We start from the raw sequence: 14,797 nt of genomic DNA, 5'->3' as shown, positions 1-14,797 counted from the left end.
ATGTCTCTTTGGTGATGGCTGCCGTGGGAAACAGAAATCCAGAACTTCCCTGGAAGGGCTTTAGTGGGTTAGGAGCTTTCAAATACCCCTGAGCAATCAACAGCTCAATCAATTTCTAAGATGCTTCTGACTCCTGTCTCAGCATCAGCAGGCTTTGCTGGGCCTCCTTTGCCCATGAGGAGTGAGGGACTGAGCAGTGGGACAGTCCTGCCTCGTGGCCAGGCACATCCAGGCATGGTCCCAGCAGAAGCATCATCCTCAACCCAGGAACTGCTGGGGTGGGTGGGCTTGGTGGGTTGAGCCCACTCCTGACCCCTTTGATCCCATTCTTGCAAAGTTCTTGTTTAAAGCCAGCTTCTGGCAGAGGGTGGGCCGGGAGGAAGGTCCTCATGGCTCAAACACCTCCCTTTTTCCTCTTAAGGATGTGTCCTGCTGCTTTGCACCCTGGAGAGAGAGACAGGGCTCCAGAAGCAATGATTTGTGGGCAGATTTCCTTGTTGGCACCTGTAGAGATGTGAGTGCCTGGGAAGAGCTCATTGACAGGAGCACTGGCCCTTACTGCCGCCAGGAAATCCCTTCTGAGCCACGGAAAAAGACAAAACCCAGCAATCCTTATTAAAGGAAAAAAAAAGTTGAAATGCATGGCATTTGCTCTGAAACAGAGCTGGTATTCAGGCCATGTAGGGTATGATTATCCTGAGTCAGCTTTGAATATAGTTAGCACAGCTTCCTTGCTGTGGAATTGATTATCTGGAAGGTCGTTTGCACTGGCAGCTGTAACCATAGATCCCAGCTCTTGGCAGAGTTGTAGGAATTCAGCCAGGGAGCAAAGTCTGCCCTGGGGGAAAAAAAGCTCACAGGGCAGAAAACATCACCCAGATCCCACTGCTTGAGACCTGGCTGGGGGGATGCAGATGCTCCCCAAACTCCCCATGGAACATCCCACTGTGCCTGCTGTGTTTTGATGTGGTGCCCTTGGAGATGTCCATATGTGTGTATGGACGTGCAGAGCTTGCAGTTGCCAGAAGTGGGAAAAATCTGGGATCTCCAAGCTCAATTTTCTTAAATAAAAATGTCTCAATTAGCTTAACCTCTATGCTTATCTAAAAGTGGAACCTATCAGTGGAGTAGGTCAGTGGGTATTCTCAGCTCTGTCAAGGCATAGCACTGAAAGCAGAAACATCTGAGCTGGTACAGAAAAGTTTATATCTCTGCTGGTTGTAGCTTTTAATCATAAATAACCAATAAATGCATTTATTTAATTAACAGTTTTATGTGCACTTTAAAAAAAAAAAAAGGCAACATTACTTTTACAAAATGTTAACCCAGGAAGAAGCTACTAAAAATTTCTCAATACAAAAGGCAGCGTATTAAAAAGTAAAAGGCAATATAAAACAGTATAATGAGAAAAAAATGCATACTGAAGGGACCAAAATCCTCCTCAGTACCTAGGAAAAAGATCCCTACAGATTAACCCATCCCCTCGGTTTTCATCCAGCCACTTCCCACAGGGAAATATGGTGGTGACGCCAGTGGCCGAGTTGGTGATCTCCACCCTCTCCACCAGCCAGCCCGGAGCCAGCCCGCTGTTGTCGTGCTCAATCTTGACCTTCTTCAGCTCCCCCATGTCCAGCGTTTCCAGGTAAAACCTGCTGGTTTTGCCTCGCTCGAAGAGGTTCCTGAACTTCTGCCGGAGCGCGCGCCGGCCTGAGTCGCCGTTCAGGCCGTAGATGGTGATGAACACGTTGGCGTCGGTGCCCGCGCCCTTCTCGAAGCCCGTGACCACGATGGTCTCGTATTTCACTGGCACCAGGCTCCGGGCTTTGCTGGCAAAGCTCTCGGTGACCTTGGCACACTCGAAGACTTTGTAGTCTCGCCGCTTGTAGCGCAGAGGGATCTTCGCGTTGCACCTGAAGAAGTACCTGACGCGGGGAACAAGGGGAAGGTTAGTGGCATCGACGGCCACTTTATGGGGCAAATGTGAGGGAATTGTGGGATTGTTTGTGTTGGAAAAGCCTTCTAGGATCATTGAGTCGAAGTGCTACCCCACCCCAGCACTGCCCCATGTTCCCAAAGTGCCACATCCACACAGCTTTTAAACCCCTCCAGGGATGGCAACTCCACCACTGCCCTGGGCAGCTGTGCCAGGGCTGGACAGCTCCTTGGATGAAGAAGTTTTCCATAATATCCAATCTATCTTTCCCCATGCCCAGCCTGAGGCCGTTCCCTCTGCTCCTGTCCCTGTTCCCTGGGGCACAGCCCTGCTCCCCGGCTGTCCCCTCCTGTCAGGAGCTGTGCAGAGCCACAAGGGCCCCCTGAGCCTCCTTTGCTCCAGGCTCAGCCCCTTCCCAGCTCCCTCAGCCTCTCCTGGGGCTCCAGCCCCTTCCCAGCTCCGTTCCCTGCCCTGGACACACTCCAGCCCCTCGGTGTCTCTCTTGTGCTGAGGGCCCAGAGCTGTCCCCAGCACTGCAGGTGTCCCAGCAGTGCCAGCACAGGGACAGGCCCTGCCCACCTGTACCACATTGTTGGTACAAAAATGTAGCCAGAAAGTTAGGGAGTGTGAATTCTACTAAACTGGCCAATATTAATGCTGTTTCAGCATTTTCCCCTACATGTACCAGAACTTGAATATTTCTCTAGAAAGAGGGCCACGATGGAGCTTTGCAGCTGGAAAAATATGACCTCTCCCCACACAGCTGCAGACACACTGCACGTGGGAAGGATCTCTGAGGCTCTTGTCATGTTTTCCTTCAGCCTGTGCAATGGCATGACCAGTTCCAGACCCACCAAGGCAGGACGAGCAGTCAGGCCCAGAGCTAAAGCAGGAAAAAGGCATAAAAAAAAGCAACAGGAAAGATGAAGGAGGTTTAAATCTCCCCTGCCCTTTCTAGATCACCTGTGTCATCCTTAGCAGGGAACAAAAAAAGTGGGAACAAGGAAATGAGAGGTACCACATGCCAACAGTGCTGTGTCTGGTGATGTGCAGGGAGCACCGAGCACATCCATAAATTTCCTCGTAGCTGGCACTCAGCCAGGGGCTGGAGCACTCTGCTTTTAACGACATATTAAATTTCCAGTGATGCAGATCAGTTCCAAATGAGCTTCTGCCCCTTCCCCACCTTCACTGAACTGCAGCAGGTCCTCCTGAATGGAGTGTGGAGTCCTGAATGGATTGCAGTGCGTGTGTAAAATAAACACCTGGAGGAAGGGTCACTGTGAATCCTGCTGTGTGGTGTTTCTTAAGCACTTCCTATACTCTTGGCATTTTCTGCACACAAAGTGAAGCACTTATTCCCTGGGAAGAAGCTTTGTAGATGAGAAATTCCAGGGGAAAAAAATTTACACTCTGGGACAGAAAAACTGCATGAAGAGAGTGATGGAATTTCTGTAGATTCCAGGAAGAGCAAAATTTTAGGCTCAGGGGCAGAAAAACTTCATGAGAGTATGATGGAGAGGATTCCCAGTGCTGAAGATGAATTTCCTCAGCTGTGTAATATCTCATGGTCTGGAAGTGAAATGGTGCATGCCAATCTTCACAAGGGGCAAAAAGAAAAAAAAATACCTTTATAGCCCTGAAATATGCAAGGAAAATCTTTAAATAGTACCTTTTTACATACTAAGAAAGGAAAAATCCCAGTATAATTCAAAACTATTGCTGCAACAATCTGTTAACTCTTTAAACTTGGTTTTTGGCTTGTCTGGGTAGGTTTTTTGATATCTGGGATGGGTTATTCCTGAAGTGAGAACTTGTTCTCATGGTGCAAGCTCTCCAGTTGCTCGTGTGCACAGCAAACACCTCTGTGAAGTGCTGCATCTGCAGAGCTGGAGCCCTGCTCCAGTGCAAGGACAGAATGCAGGCTTTACCCACACCTTCTGGCTGCCCTCTCTAATTTAAAACAATCTCCAAAATGTGAGATTTTATGAGAAAACCTTTGGCCCCCTCACAGCACACGGTCCCAGCAGTTTCAGCATGCTCCCAGTGAGTTCAGTGCATGGATCTGATTGCACAGCTGGACTCAGAGGGTTCCAGGCTTTTCCCCACCAGGAGAAAAGAGCATGTTTTAGTATGCAATTGACTGAGTTTTCATTCAGCAAATATTATTAAGGCTCTTCAGTTGGCTGATTAATTTGCTAGGAGAGACTCTTAGCTTCTAAAAAAAAACCTCACCACTTCAAGGATTTCTTCTTAAACACTCAATTGTCTCAGCTGGAACAAACTCCTCATAGTTAAATTCTTCAGCAGCAATGGAAATATCGTGGAGAAGAGAAGAAATCCACAATTAATGTCATGGACTGTTTTACTGGAGTGCAGTTTGTTCTGCAGGTGGGTGATGTCCTCTGCTCCTGTGGAATCTGCTCCCCTCCCAGAGATGGGGCTCAGATCAAAGTGTGCATGGCCTGACCCTGCTCAGGGCTCTACAGGCATGGCTGAGCTGCAGGACTGCAGCCTCTCCAGTGATGTGTGGCCTTTTGGACCACACCAGGAGGATCTCTCATCCGAACTGGTCGGAATCAGAGGTTCAGCCTTTGTCTTACTCTTGTTTCCAGGAAATCTTTCACAAGGCTTACTTAAAGACCAGTCTGTGCAGAGTATCCTACAACTGAATTTTAGCCATTCTGGTTATTTTTCATAATGTGAGACATCAGTTCATCCTGGCTGTGAGACTCACCTCAGCCAACTTGTTTATGAAGTTACCTGCACATGCAAACACCCTCTCTAACAACTCAGAAATTGTGCAGGCAAGTCAGACAAGGACGTTCTGCACCTGATACACCAAACTACATAACAGAAAACAAGACTTTCTGTTATTTCCTAAGCCTGAAATGCTTCAGGAGGATGTGTGCAGAGCTGCTGAGCTGCCCCATGTCCTCCCAGGGCAGCTCCTTGCAGGTGAGAAGGCACTTACTTGTTGCAAAGCTCCATCTCCGTCACAATGATCTCCTGGACGTGCCAGAAGACATCAGCCTTTGCAGATGACTTCTTCCCATCCTTTGGGCAGTGACCAACACAGATGGCTGCAATATCACCAAGGTTCTTTGAAGAAAACTGGAACGTGTCAGTCGCTCCCCTGCAGGAGACAGGGAGCAGTTTCAGCATCCTGGAGGCTGCCAGTGACTTGCCTCATATGGACATTAAGTAATTTGCACATGGCTATGGAAGATAGAGGATAAGCCTTCATTTACAGTCATTTGATTTAACCTACAATCATTCAACACAAAGTATAATTTCCATATTTAAATTTAGTATTTTCTCTGATTAGGGGTGACACTTTAAATTGTTGCCACTAGGACTTTCTAGGATAAACTTGAGCTGTTCCACATACAAAATCAATTTGCCTCATTATAGATAAAGCTAAAGAATGACTAATTTCCTCTCCAGCACTTATTCATTCATTCTTGACAGATACTGTATCTGTTACACATCTACCCACCATAGCTGTTTTAAATTTGCTCGTTGAGCCACCCTTCCTGAAGCTTGAGTTGGAAATAGCTCAGAGGAACAATTAAATCACAGAATCTCAGAATGGTTTGGGCTGGAAAGGACCCTAAAGTTCACCTAATTCCAAACCCCTGCCATGGGCAGGCCTGATAGGTTTCTGACAAAGAGTTGGCTGGATTCCTGTTGTGTTCCTTGAGTTTCTGTTGGGTTCATTTCCTTATTGGGCTGGCCCTTGGTCCCTCCAAGGACAGACTGTGCCTAATGAAGAGGGATGTCTAACTTCTCCATGGGCACCATCAGCTCAAGAATTCCTCCTGTTCTTTCATATTTCATGTGGTGTCTCAGTCAGTCATACTGTGTCCCACATGAGCCAGAATTGCACCTTCCTTTACCAGAAAACGTGATTTGGTCATCCATCACTTTTTCCCCCTGCAAAGCAGCAGAACACCAGCAGTGCCTGTGACTTTGGTGAGGTCCCCATCTCCAGAGGGTGTTCCCTGTCCTCAAACAAGCAGCAAACCCTGCTCACACCTGGAGCACTTTGGTGCCATGTGGGAGAAGGACTATGCCCCCTGTTCCATGGATGTGCCTCCAGCAGGAGGCTGATCCTGCCTTTCCTCACACCACAGTGATCCGGCAGCCTCACCCCCGGATCCGTCTGCAAAGCCAGATCTGAGCAGCTCTGACAACATCCAGCCTCCAACTGTTATTACTTTCTCTCTGATTCCCACTCCCAGCGAGATGCTGCGAAAGGAACTAAAACCACCTCCAGCTTCCTCCTGCTCCTCCCAGCTCAAAATCCACTCAGCCTCCCTGGGGGCTCGCCAGGAGCCTCTTTGGATGTACAGACACAAAAGGACACACACACACACACACACACACATGCAATATCTACATTTCCCTTTGCCAAATGCCTTTTTCTTGCTGTCCTAAAACCTACTCTGTGGCTGCCCACCAGAAACTCATTTTCTATCTTCTCTGTTATCCAACTAGGAAGCCATCAAGTTTTTTGGAAGCAGCATGGCACAAACACGGCTCCCTATGGCAAGAAGAAGTGGCATTTGTGGAGGACACACAGTGGGTGGGAGTTCCTCTGGCCCACCATCCTGCTCACTACCTTTCAAACCTCCTTTTCTTGGAAGAGTTTTCCATGAGGAATTCCTTTGAGCGGCCCATCTTCCCTTCCAGGATGATCCAGATGTTTTCCTTTGTATCTGCATCCTCTCTGTCGCTGGTTACTGTGAGAATCTCATAGGCTTTAAAGCATAATTAACACACACGTTAAGCAGAAAAGGGAGAGCAGATGGCCTGCAAGATCTCTTCATTTGGCTGTCACTTTGCTTAAAAACCCCTTTTCCTAATATTTATCACAGCCCACAAGACAGCAAGCATTTGCAAAGTAAGGGTGGAAACACACTGAAATCTGTGGGACTTTTGACTTCTAGGTGGTTTGGGATAGAATACATGAAAAATATGAGTCCTGTTCAATTGGGTAGCAAGAATAGATGGAGTTATTCTTAGAATCATAGAATATTCTGTGTTGGAGGGACCCACAAGGATGATTGAGGTCCCTCTTGAACAATATGTGTCCAGCTCCATGCTGTGCTGAGCATTTAATCTGAAACACAGCCTGAATCCTCCATATTTTCTTTTCTTTCTTTCCTTTTTTTTTTTTCCTAAATTTGTGCCACTGTTCCTATCAGAGTGAGGGTGTCCATGCACCCAGCACGATGTGCTCAGATGCTGTGGTGGCCTGTAAGTACCCAGAATGGCCCTCACAAGGCTGATATTTTTTCAGGGGCAGAGCACAATCACGGTGAGGATTGTATTCCCAGGATTCCCCTGTCAGTAAAGTGATTATTGTGTCCCCAGGATTCTCCTGTCAGTAATGTGATTATTGTCTCCTCAGGATTCTCCTGAAGAAGAGCACTGGTGCAGTAGTTCTTGAGATGGACTCTGCATATCTTCAGTGTGGTTAAGTGACTCTTGTTGGCTGAGTCACCCCCACATCAGACAGCAGTGTTATTGCCTTGGCCCCATGGGGATTACCCAGAGCAGATCCAGGGCCATGGGCTGTTAAGCTCAGCTGTGATATTCAGCTGGGACACTTAAGCTCATAGCCCAGAACCAGTTAAGGAGGAAGCTGGAGCAATGTTACTTACCAAGCTTTAAGGACTGAACTTATTTTCCACCTCAAAGGCTCAAGCACATTAGTTCTAATGAGATCATATCCATGAGTTCTCATGGCTCACTGATGGACTGAACCGCTGCAGATGGGCCCCTCTTTGCTTTCAACACAGAATGAGATCTTTCTCTTCCTCCCAAATCCAGTTTCATTTCTTTCTTATCCCAGAACTGCTCTATTGAACTGAAGTGTACACGAAATAACCCCCAAAGCCTGCATGGGAGCCTCCAGCTTGCAGGAGATGTGGTCCTACGACCTCTGAGGTCCCTCAGGAAGTGGCACAAGAGCCCTCCAAACTCACCAGTCCGTTCCTTCAGTTCCAGGATGTCATTGTTGGCACAGGCTAGCTCCCTGATGAGCTGCCCATCATCCTCACCCTTCGCCAGCCAGCGATCGCACTGGAACCGGAACGTCTTGTCCATGGCCGAGTCCGTCACATCAATGTATTCCAGGTGCCAGCCTGGGGCAATGCCTGGTGAAACAGCAGAAATAATAAAGGTCTGAATGTTTGCACATAGGAGGGGAGGTACCTTTCCTTGGTTGTTGCTATAAATCATGGAATCAAGGAATGGAAGGGATCTTTGAAGGTCAGCTCTCCTGCCATGGGCAGGGACACCTTCCACTATCCCAGGGTGCTCCAAGCTCCATCCAACCTGGCCTTGGGCACTTCCAGGCATGGGGCAGCCACAGCTGCTCTGGGCAATCTGTGCCAAAGCCTCCCCACCCTCACTGTAAAAAATTTTTCCTTTCTATATCTGATCTAAATTGACTCTCTTCTAGTTTTCAACCACCCCCACTGCCCTGTTGCAGCAGGCCCGGCTAAAACATTTGTCCCCATCCTTTTTACAACCACTAAGGTTGGGGCTCTCTCCTCTTTGGATTTGAAGTCAGAATGTAAAGCACAACTTCCTCTTTCAGCCTTGCCAGCCAGCACATGCAAGGAACCTTCCCATGCTTGCCAAGGAACGAGGGCAAATTAATGAGTGCTGGGACTGGATGTGAAACAGGACGGAGTAAAGTGATGGATGCTCCAGCATGGATGACCAAATCACTTTACATTTCCCCTGGGGCCTTCTGAGGAGCCACAGCACTTTTTTAGCTTGCTACTTTGATTGGTCAGTTTGTTTTTTCCCCATTGGAAAAGCAACTTGAAGACAAAGAAAACAGCATTTGAGAATGTTTTCCTGATTTCTTTGTTAAAATCACAGGAACACTTGTTGACCTCAGTGGGGACGGGAGGTTCTGACAGTTCTACTTTCAAGTCCTGCTATTAGTCAGACAAAAAATGTTATGTTCATGATGAGACATATCTGCTCACTTATTATGTACATCCTGGAGAGATTAAACAGCTCTTGCTCTTCCAGGAATTCATTGCCGTGTGCCTATTCCCTACGTTTGCAAAAATTAATCCTCATTATCCCTGAATAGAAAATGATGGCACATTTTTTGAGTTGTGTCAACAAGCTGCCCTTCTCCTGTGGACTGTGAGCCTCCACACCATGTGCTGGAGAACAGCCATTGCTGTTCTGTGCTTTGCTTCCTGAACCTTCTCCAAGTTAGGAAATTAAACTGGGTGCTATGCAGCACAGACCTCAACCAACACCACCATTCACCCCTTGAATTTCAGGGGCACAGAACTGCAAAGTCATTCCAGTGCCTGGAGGGTTCATCTGTAGAACATCTTGCTTAGGGCAGACTCAGCTAAAGCTGGTTCCTCAGGGCCAAGCCTAGCCAGGTTTTTAGTATCTCCAAGGATGGAGATTCCACAGCCTCTCTGGGTGGCCTGTGCCAGACTCTGATTACCCGTGCAGAGGAAAAGAAAAGCTTTCTTTTCTTATTTTAAATGGAATTTCCTCTATTTCAGTTTGAGCCCATTCCTTCTTGTGCTGTCACTGGACACTGGTGAGAAGAGTTTAGTTCCAGCTGCTTTAATTTTACAGGTTGTCCAGAGCAGCTGTGGCTGCCCCTGGATCCCTGGAATGTCCAAGGCCAGGCTGGATGGGGCCTGGAGCCACCTGGGACAGTGGAAGCTGTCCCTGCCCATGGCAGGAGTTGGAACACAATTGTCTTTAAGGTCTCTTTCAACAGAAACCATTCTGTGATTCTACAATTCTGTGAAGTTTTCCAGGGCTCCCACTGTGATTTAACTGGAGCAACTTGCTCTTTGGGGCTGTTTTGGAAATTTATTCTACACATGTTGGCAGTGTCAGCTGTTAATCTTTTGGTAGGATCTTTTCCATTTAAGTTCAGTGAGCATCTCTGCAGGATATTCAGGAGTCTGCTCTGCTCCCATCAAAACTTTACATGGTGACAACAGTACAGCATGAAAGAAGGAAAACATGCCTTCCTTCTGCAGTGAGAGGTGTCAGTGCCTGCAGACCAGGATGGAATAAATTGTGGATCTCAGCCTGGCTGCCAGGAGCAAACAGGACGGTGGGGTCAGGATCAGGGCTAAGCAGCAGTGCCAGAAAGGAGACTGGGTGAGATGCACATGCCCTCCTCCCTCTCCTCCAGCCTGGTGCCAGCAACCACACTCACCAAGAAGCTGCAGCAAATTCCTGCTCTTTTATCAGAGGCAGAGATGGGACTGACCTGGCTTTGCTGCAGATGTGGGAGCTGAGGACAAAGCCAGCTCCTCCCCACAAAAATGCTTTTATCAGCTCTGGGCTATTTAAAGAGCAAGTGCTGAGCTCTGTCAGGGATCAGCACTGAAAAGCAAATGCCAACAGGGTGTCCCTTACTGCACGGGGGTACATAAATTAAGGAGCTGGATAGACAGTCCTAGAAAAATGGTACAACTTCCCCTAAACATCCTCCTGTCTGCTTTAAAGAAAGAAACATTTCTCTTCTCTCTCACTAAAAATTGCCTTCTCTCATTTTCATTCTTGATTGTTAGTGACTTAAATTAGATTATGAGACCTGTGTTTGGATCCCTAAATACTTTTCATTTTTAGAAGAAATAGCTCACCCCAGGTGAAAGCTCTGCTGGATACATCCGTAGCATCGTATCTCCCCACCCTGTCCATGTCCCATTGTGCCAGGAGCGCTGTCACATCAAGGGTTTCATTGCCACAGCACTAAACACCATTTAAAAGCTGATGTAGAAATGGAAGGGTTCGTTCATGTCTGAAAAATGCACCCTGCTCTACTAGAAAAAAATATTGTTTTTCTTTTGTTTCAGACTGGGAAATTATTTATAAAATTGCTCTTTGCATTGGTATGGAAAAGAAAATGGAAAGGCCAGTGATGCACAGAGTCTAAATCTGAGACTCCCCCACTGCTGGGCTGGCTCTGTGTGCTGGGCATCACGTCAGCAGAAGGAGAACAAGTCATGTTTGCAGAACTGCTTTCCAGGTCATGAAATCCTGGTTTCAGGCTATTATCCTGTTTACCCCTTGTGTTCCTCTGTGACTTTTGCAATGGGCTCAGACACTCTACAGCACCTAAGCAATGATAGGAAAGGAAACTCCTATCCCAGATTCACCAAATCCACAGCCCAGGCTGGGTTATAGAGCAGCATAAGCAGAAGAGGAAGAGGAGCCAGAAGAGTGATGTGAATATAGTAGAGTGAAAGGACTTTCCCACATCCTGACCACTGCCCACACAGCCTGGCTGCAGGGAGAAACTGAAGGATCTCTGCAGCAATGGCCCATCAGCCTTTTCCCTGGACACTGTCCCTGACTCTGATCCACAGAGCCAGAGCTGCTCCATCGCTCAGTTTTGGATGATTGCAGAAAAAACCAGAGCAGACCTGCCTGAGTCCTGTTGGCACCTCAGGCAGCAGTACCAGGAAAACAAGTGCTCAGGAAAACATCAGCTGCACAAATTTCTGCTGTGAGCTCAGTACAAACCAGGACCACTACATTTGCCTCCATTAATGCTTTGGGGCAGAAGGGAAGAAATAGCACACATCTGAGTAGTTCCTGCCCCATTATTCATCCCTTGGTCTTTAAAATAATTTGGTGAGCACTGTGCCTTTGTGAAAGGTCCCCTACCACCAAAACAAGTGTTCAACACTTGTAACAAAAGGTATTTCACCCCAGGCCTCGTTTTGCTGCCATTGAAATCCCCAGCAACAAACCTGCCTTAATAAAACCCATGGCAGTGCCACATAGGCTCCTTAATGGTCTGCAGCTGGAAGTGACATTTTCAATAGCATGCAAAACATTTCAAATGTAATTAGAGGAAGAGAAGAGCTTTGGGGAAAAAAGAATCACTTTGCTTGCTTGACTCTGTATAATTTAGTGTGATCTAGGGAAAATGTATTCTGTTCCCCAAATGTCCTTATCCAAAAGAACAGTTATTTATCTCATTTATCCTCCTTCCTAAAAGGATCCAAGCTGGCCACTGGGGGATTCTGAGCAGGGACCACCTGAAAAGCCCTCACAGGACCCGTTTTCCTTTTCCCCAGGTGATGCTGGAAGTCTGTGCTTTCCTGACATTGGACAGGTTGGATTGTAAGCTCCTTGTCACCCATTTCTGCAGTGATTAGCACAATTGAGCCTGACTGTAGAGGCGCAGATGAAACACAGATAATGACATTACTGCTTCATTTAGCTAAAACCCCAGCCTGCAGCACCAGAAGCTTCTTTTCCCTCTCTCAGGAACAGCCACGACTTGCCTGCACTCACCCCTAGAATATTAAAGCATTCTGACACCTGCAGAAACATGGGAGGGTGGGAGGAAAAAATGGGGTGGAACAAGTGTGGTTGGTTCACTGCTCAGCAGGCACCTGGTCCCTGACCTTGCTTTAGTGAACATTAACTATTCCTGGCAAATAAAGTCCTGGTGGGACCAAATCTGCAGTCAGAGCCACATCCGTGCTTGGATACACACACATCCATGGAAGTCTCCACTTTTTTCAGCCATATTCATTGACTATCTTCTCTATCCCTTAACTTTCTGTAGCAATATCTCTTCTGGTTTGGTTTTGGAAGCAGCTGATGTCTGATCAAGGATAATAGTAGTCATTACTGCTGCTTATGTTTCCACAGGAGTAAAAAATCCCTCCTGCTAGGGACATTGACTGCTCAAGGGCCAGTGAAGAACTGCTGCTGCCAAGCCATTCACAGCCACCAACCAGCACTGCTCAGCCCCCTAACTGCATTTTTTATTCATTTATTTTTTAAAAATTTTCACGTTTTCTGACACGTGAAGTAACGACCATAGCACAGGCACCTCATCAGCCTTGCATCCTCTGACATTTCTTGTCCCCTGCCTGGTGAGGTGAGCATTCATCCCTAAACCCCACCTCATGAGGCATCACCCAGAAAGTGGTGGGAGTTTTGATAGCAGCTTCAAACCTCTAGAAACAGAGCATTAATTGTGAGGTGTTAAAATCATAGCATCTAGCTGTGCACCAGTACATCTCAAAACACTCTAGGAAGGTGAATAATTTTTATCCCTAATTTACATAATTGAAAATGAGGTACAGGGATGCGATTTACGCAAGGTCATTCAGCAAGCCAGTGGCAGAATAAAAATAGATCCATTTTGTGGATCTCTCCTTTAGGCTCATATTGGTTCACACCACAACATTTCTCATCAGGGCAGACGGGCAATGCAAAAAAACCCTCTCACAGTCTTTGAGAAAGCAGAAGATTAACACTTGGGATAGTTTTAGAAAGTGAGTGCCCTGCGCCCCCTCTCCTCTGTTGTATCTGCAACTTGTTCAGAGTTCAGGATTTGACTCGGGTCAAAACCACCCATAAATTACCCTCAGACACACCCCACTCCTCCAGCCCTCACATCTTACAGATGAACTACTCCTGTGCAAAAACACTTAACAACTCAGACTGGAGATGGAACAATTTCTCAGATTATGTTCTTGTGATTGAAGGAAATTTCGTATTTTATAGAGGGATACTTGAAGCAAAAGCTTTTAAAAAGGATGCAGGATAATTTGTCCCCAAGAGCAGCAAAAGAGGCCTGTAGAAAAGAGAAGCTTTTACGGAAATTATAATTCTAAGGCTACATCTCTCCTTTTGGGCTCCTTCTGAAAGGTTCTGCAATTCACAAGATTGGAAAGGAATGAATGCAGAAGGTCAACACCAAAGTCTTTGTGTTCTCTCTGGGTCTGCAATTTGAATTCCTTACATGTCTTTTTCTGCTTCATGTCACCTCTGGACTGTGATACCTTGGCAGTATCTCTTGGTTAAGATGTAACACCTGTAGCACACCTTTCACAGAATCACGGAATGGTTTGGGATGGATGGGAGATTAAAACTCGTCCCATCCCACCCCTGCCATGGGCAGGGACCCCTTCCACCATCTAAGGCTGCTCCAGGCCCTGTCCAGCCTGGCCTTTGACACTTCCAGGGGTGAGACAGCCACAGCTCCTCTGTGCCAGGGCCTCATAATCCTCACAGGGTGAAATCATTATCTTTGTGACAACACCTTTGGGTGAAAAACCTGGCCTTGGAGAGAGAGAAAGGTGCAAGGCACATGAGAGGGGGCTCCTTGTGTCAGTGCTGGGATCTCCCAAGGTGCTGAGGCCAGATTTGGACAATTTGAAGGAGTAATCAGGCATGGCACAGTTGCTGGCATGATGCAAGTCTGCAGATTGCACTCCCACTTGGGCCCAGTCTGAGTTGTAGAGTTGATCCATGCATGCAGATGGATGTGCAGGAGTTGGCATTGACTGCCCCTGTACTGAGCCACCAGCAAAACAGAGAGTGTGATGGACTCTCCTCTCCTTGGGCAGTTTTACACATCTATTTCTCGCCCTCTCACTTTTTATTTAAAGCAGAAACTCTTCAACAAATCTGCCCTGAGGATCAGCACAGTTTATGAGGCACCAGTCCAGAGCTGAGAGGGAAGGCTTAGAAAAGCCCTTCTCGGGCCTGATAGCTGAGTAAATCCTTACAAAGGGATAAAAAAAGACAGTTCTTTAGGTTTTTTAAAAAAATAATTTATGGTCTACAAGTGCCCCAAAGGCTTGGAATCATGTCCATGAATTGGAGAACCAGTCCTCTGGAATGGCTGTGTGCTGTGAGTTCAAGGCCTGGGCCATTTAACATCTGAGTCAAGACACTGCTCCTGGAAAAGGTAATTCCTTCAGGGAAAGGAAAGGAAAACCGAGGGTATATAAACTGTTTTGACTTGAGTCCAACTCAAAAAGGGAATAAGGTACTTTCTCTTTTGGGAGAGCCACCCAAAAGGAGTCACTGGGG

General features: G+C 47.1%; 1 protein-coding gene across 1 annotated transcript in view; it reads right to left on the bottom strand.

Moving 5' to 3' along the window:
- Window positions 1–1,330: 1,330 nt before the first annotated feature.
- Window positions 1,331–14,797, bottom strand: part of LOXHD1 (lipoxygenase homology PLAT domains 1) — a 79,708-nt gene continuing 66,241 nt past the window's right edge. The window contains exons 21-24 of the mRNA XM_005490126.4: window positions 7,927–8,097; window positions 6,558–6,696; window positions 4,908–5,069; window positions 1,331–1,922 (exon numbers count right to left, since the gene is read on the bottom strand). Of these exons, the coding sequence (XP_005490183.3) occupies window positions 1,442–1,922; window positions 4,908–5,069; window positions 6,558–6,696; window positions 7,927–8,097 (953 nt within the window). The 3' untranslated portion in view covers window positions 1,331–1,441. The remainder of the gene's footprint in view (window positions 1,923–4,907; window positions 5,070–6,557; window positions 6,697–7,926; window positions 8,098–14,797) is intronic.

This window comes from Zonotrichia albicollis, chromosome Z (genome assembly GCF_047830755.1).
Source record: "Zonotrichia albicollis isolate bZonAlb1 chromosome Z, bZonAlb1.hap1, whole genome shotgun sequence".
Lineage (NCBI taxonomy): Eukaryota > Metazoa > Chordata > Aves > Passeriformes > Passerellidae > Zonotrichia > Zonotrichia albicollis.
The sequence above is the reverse complement of the archived record's forward strand: the minus strand, read 5'-3'. Positions and strand labels throughout refer to the sequence as shown.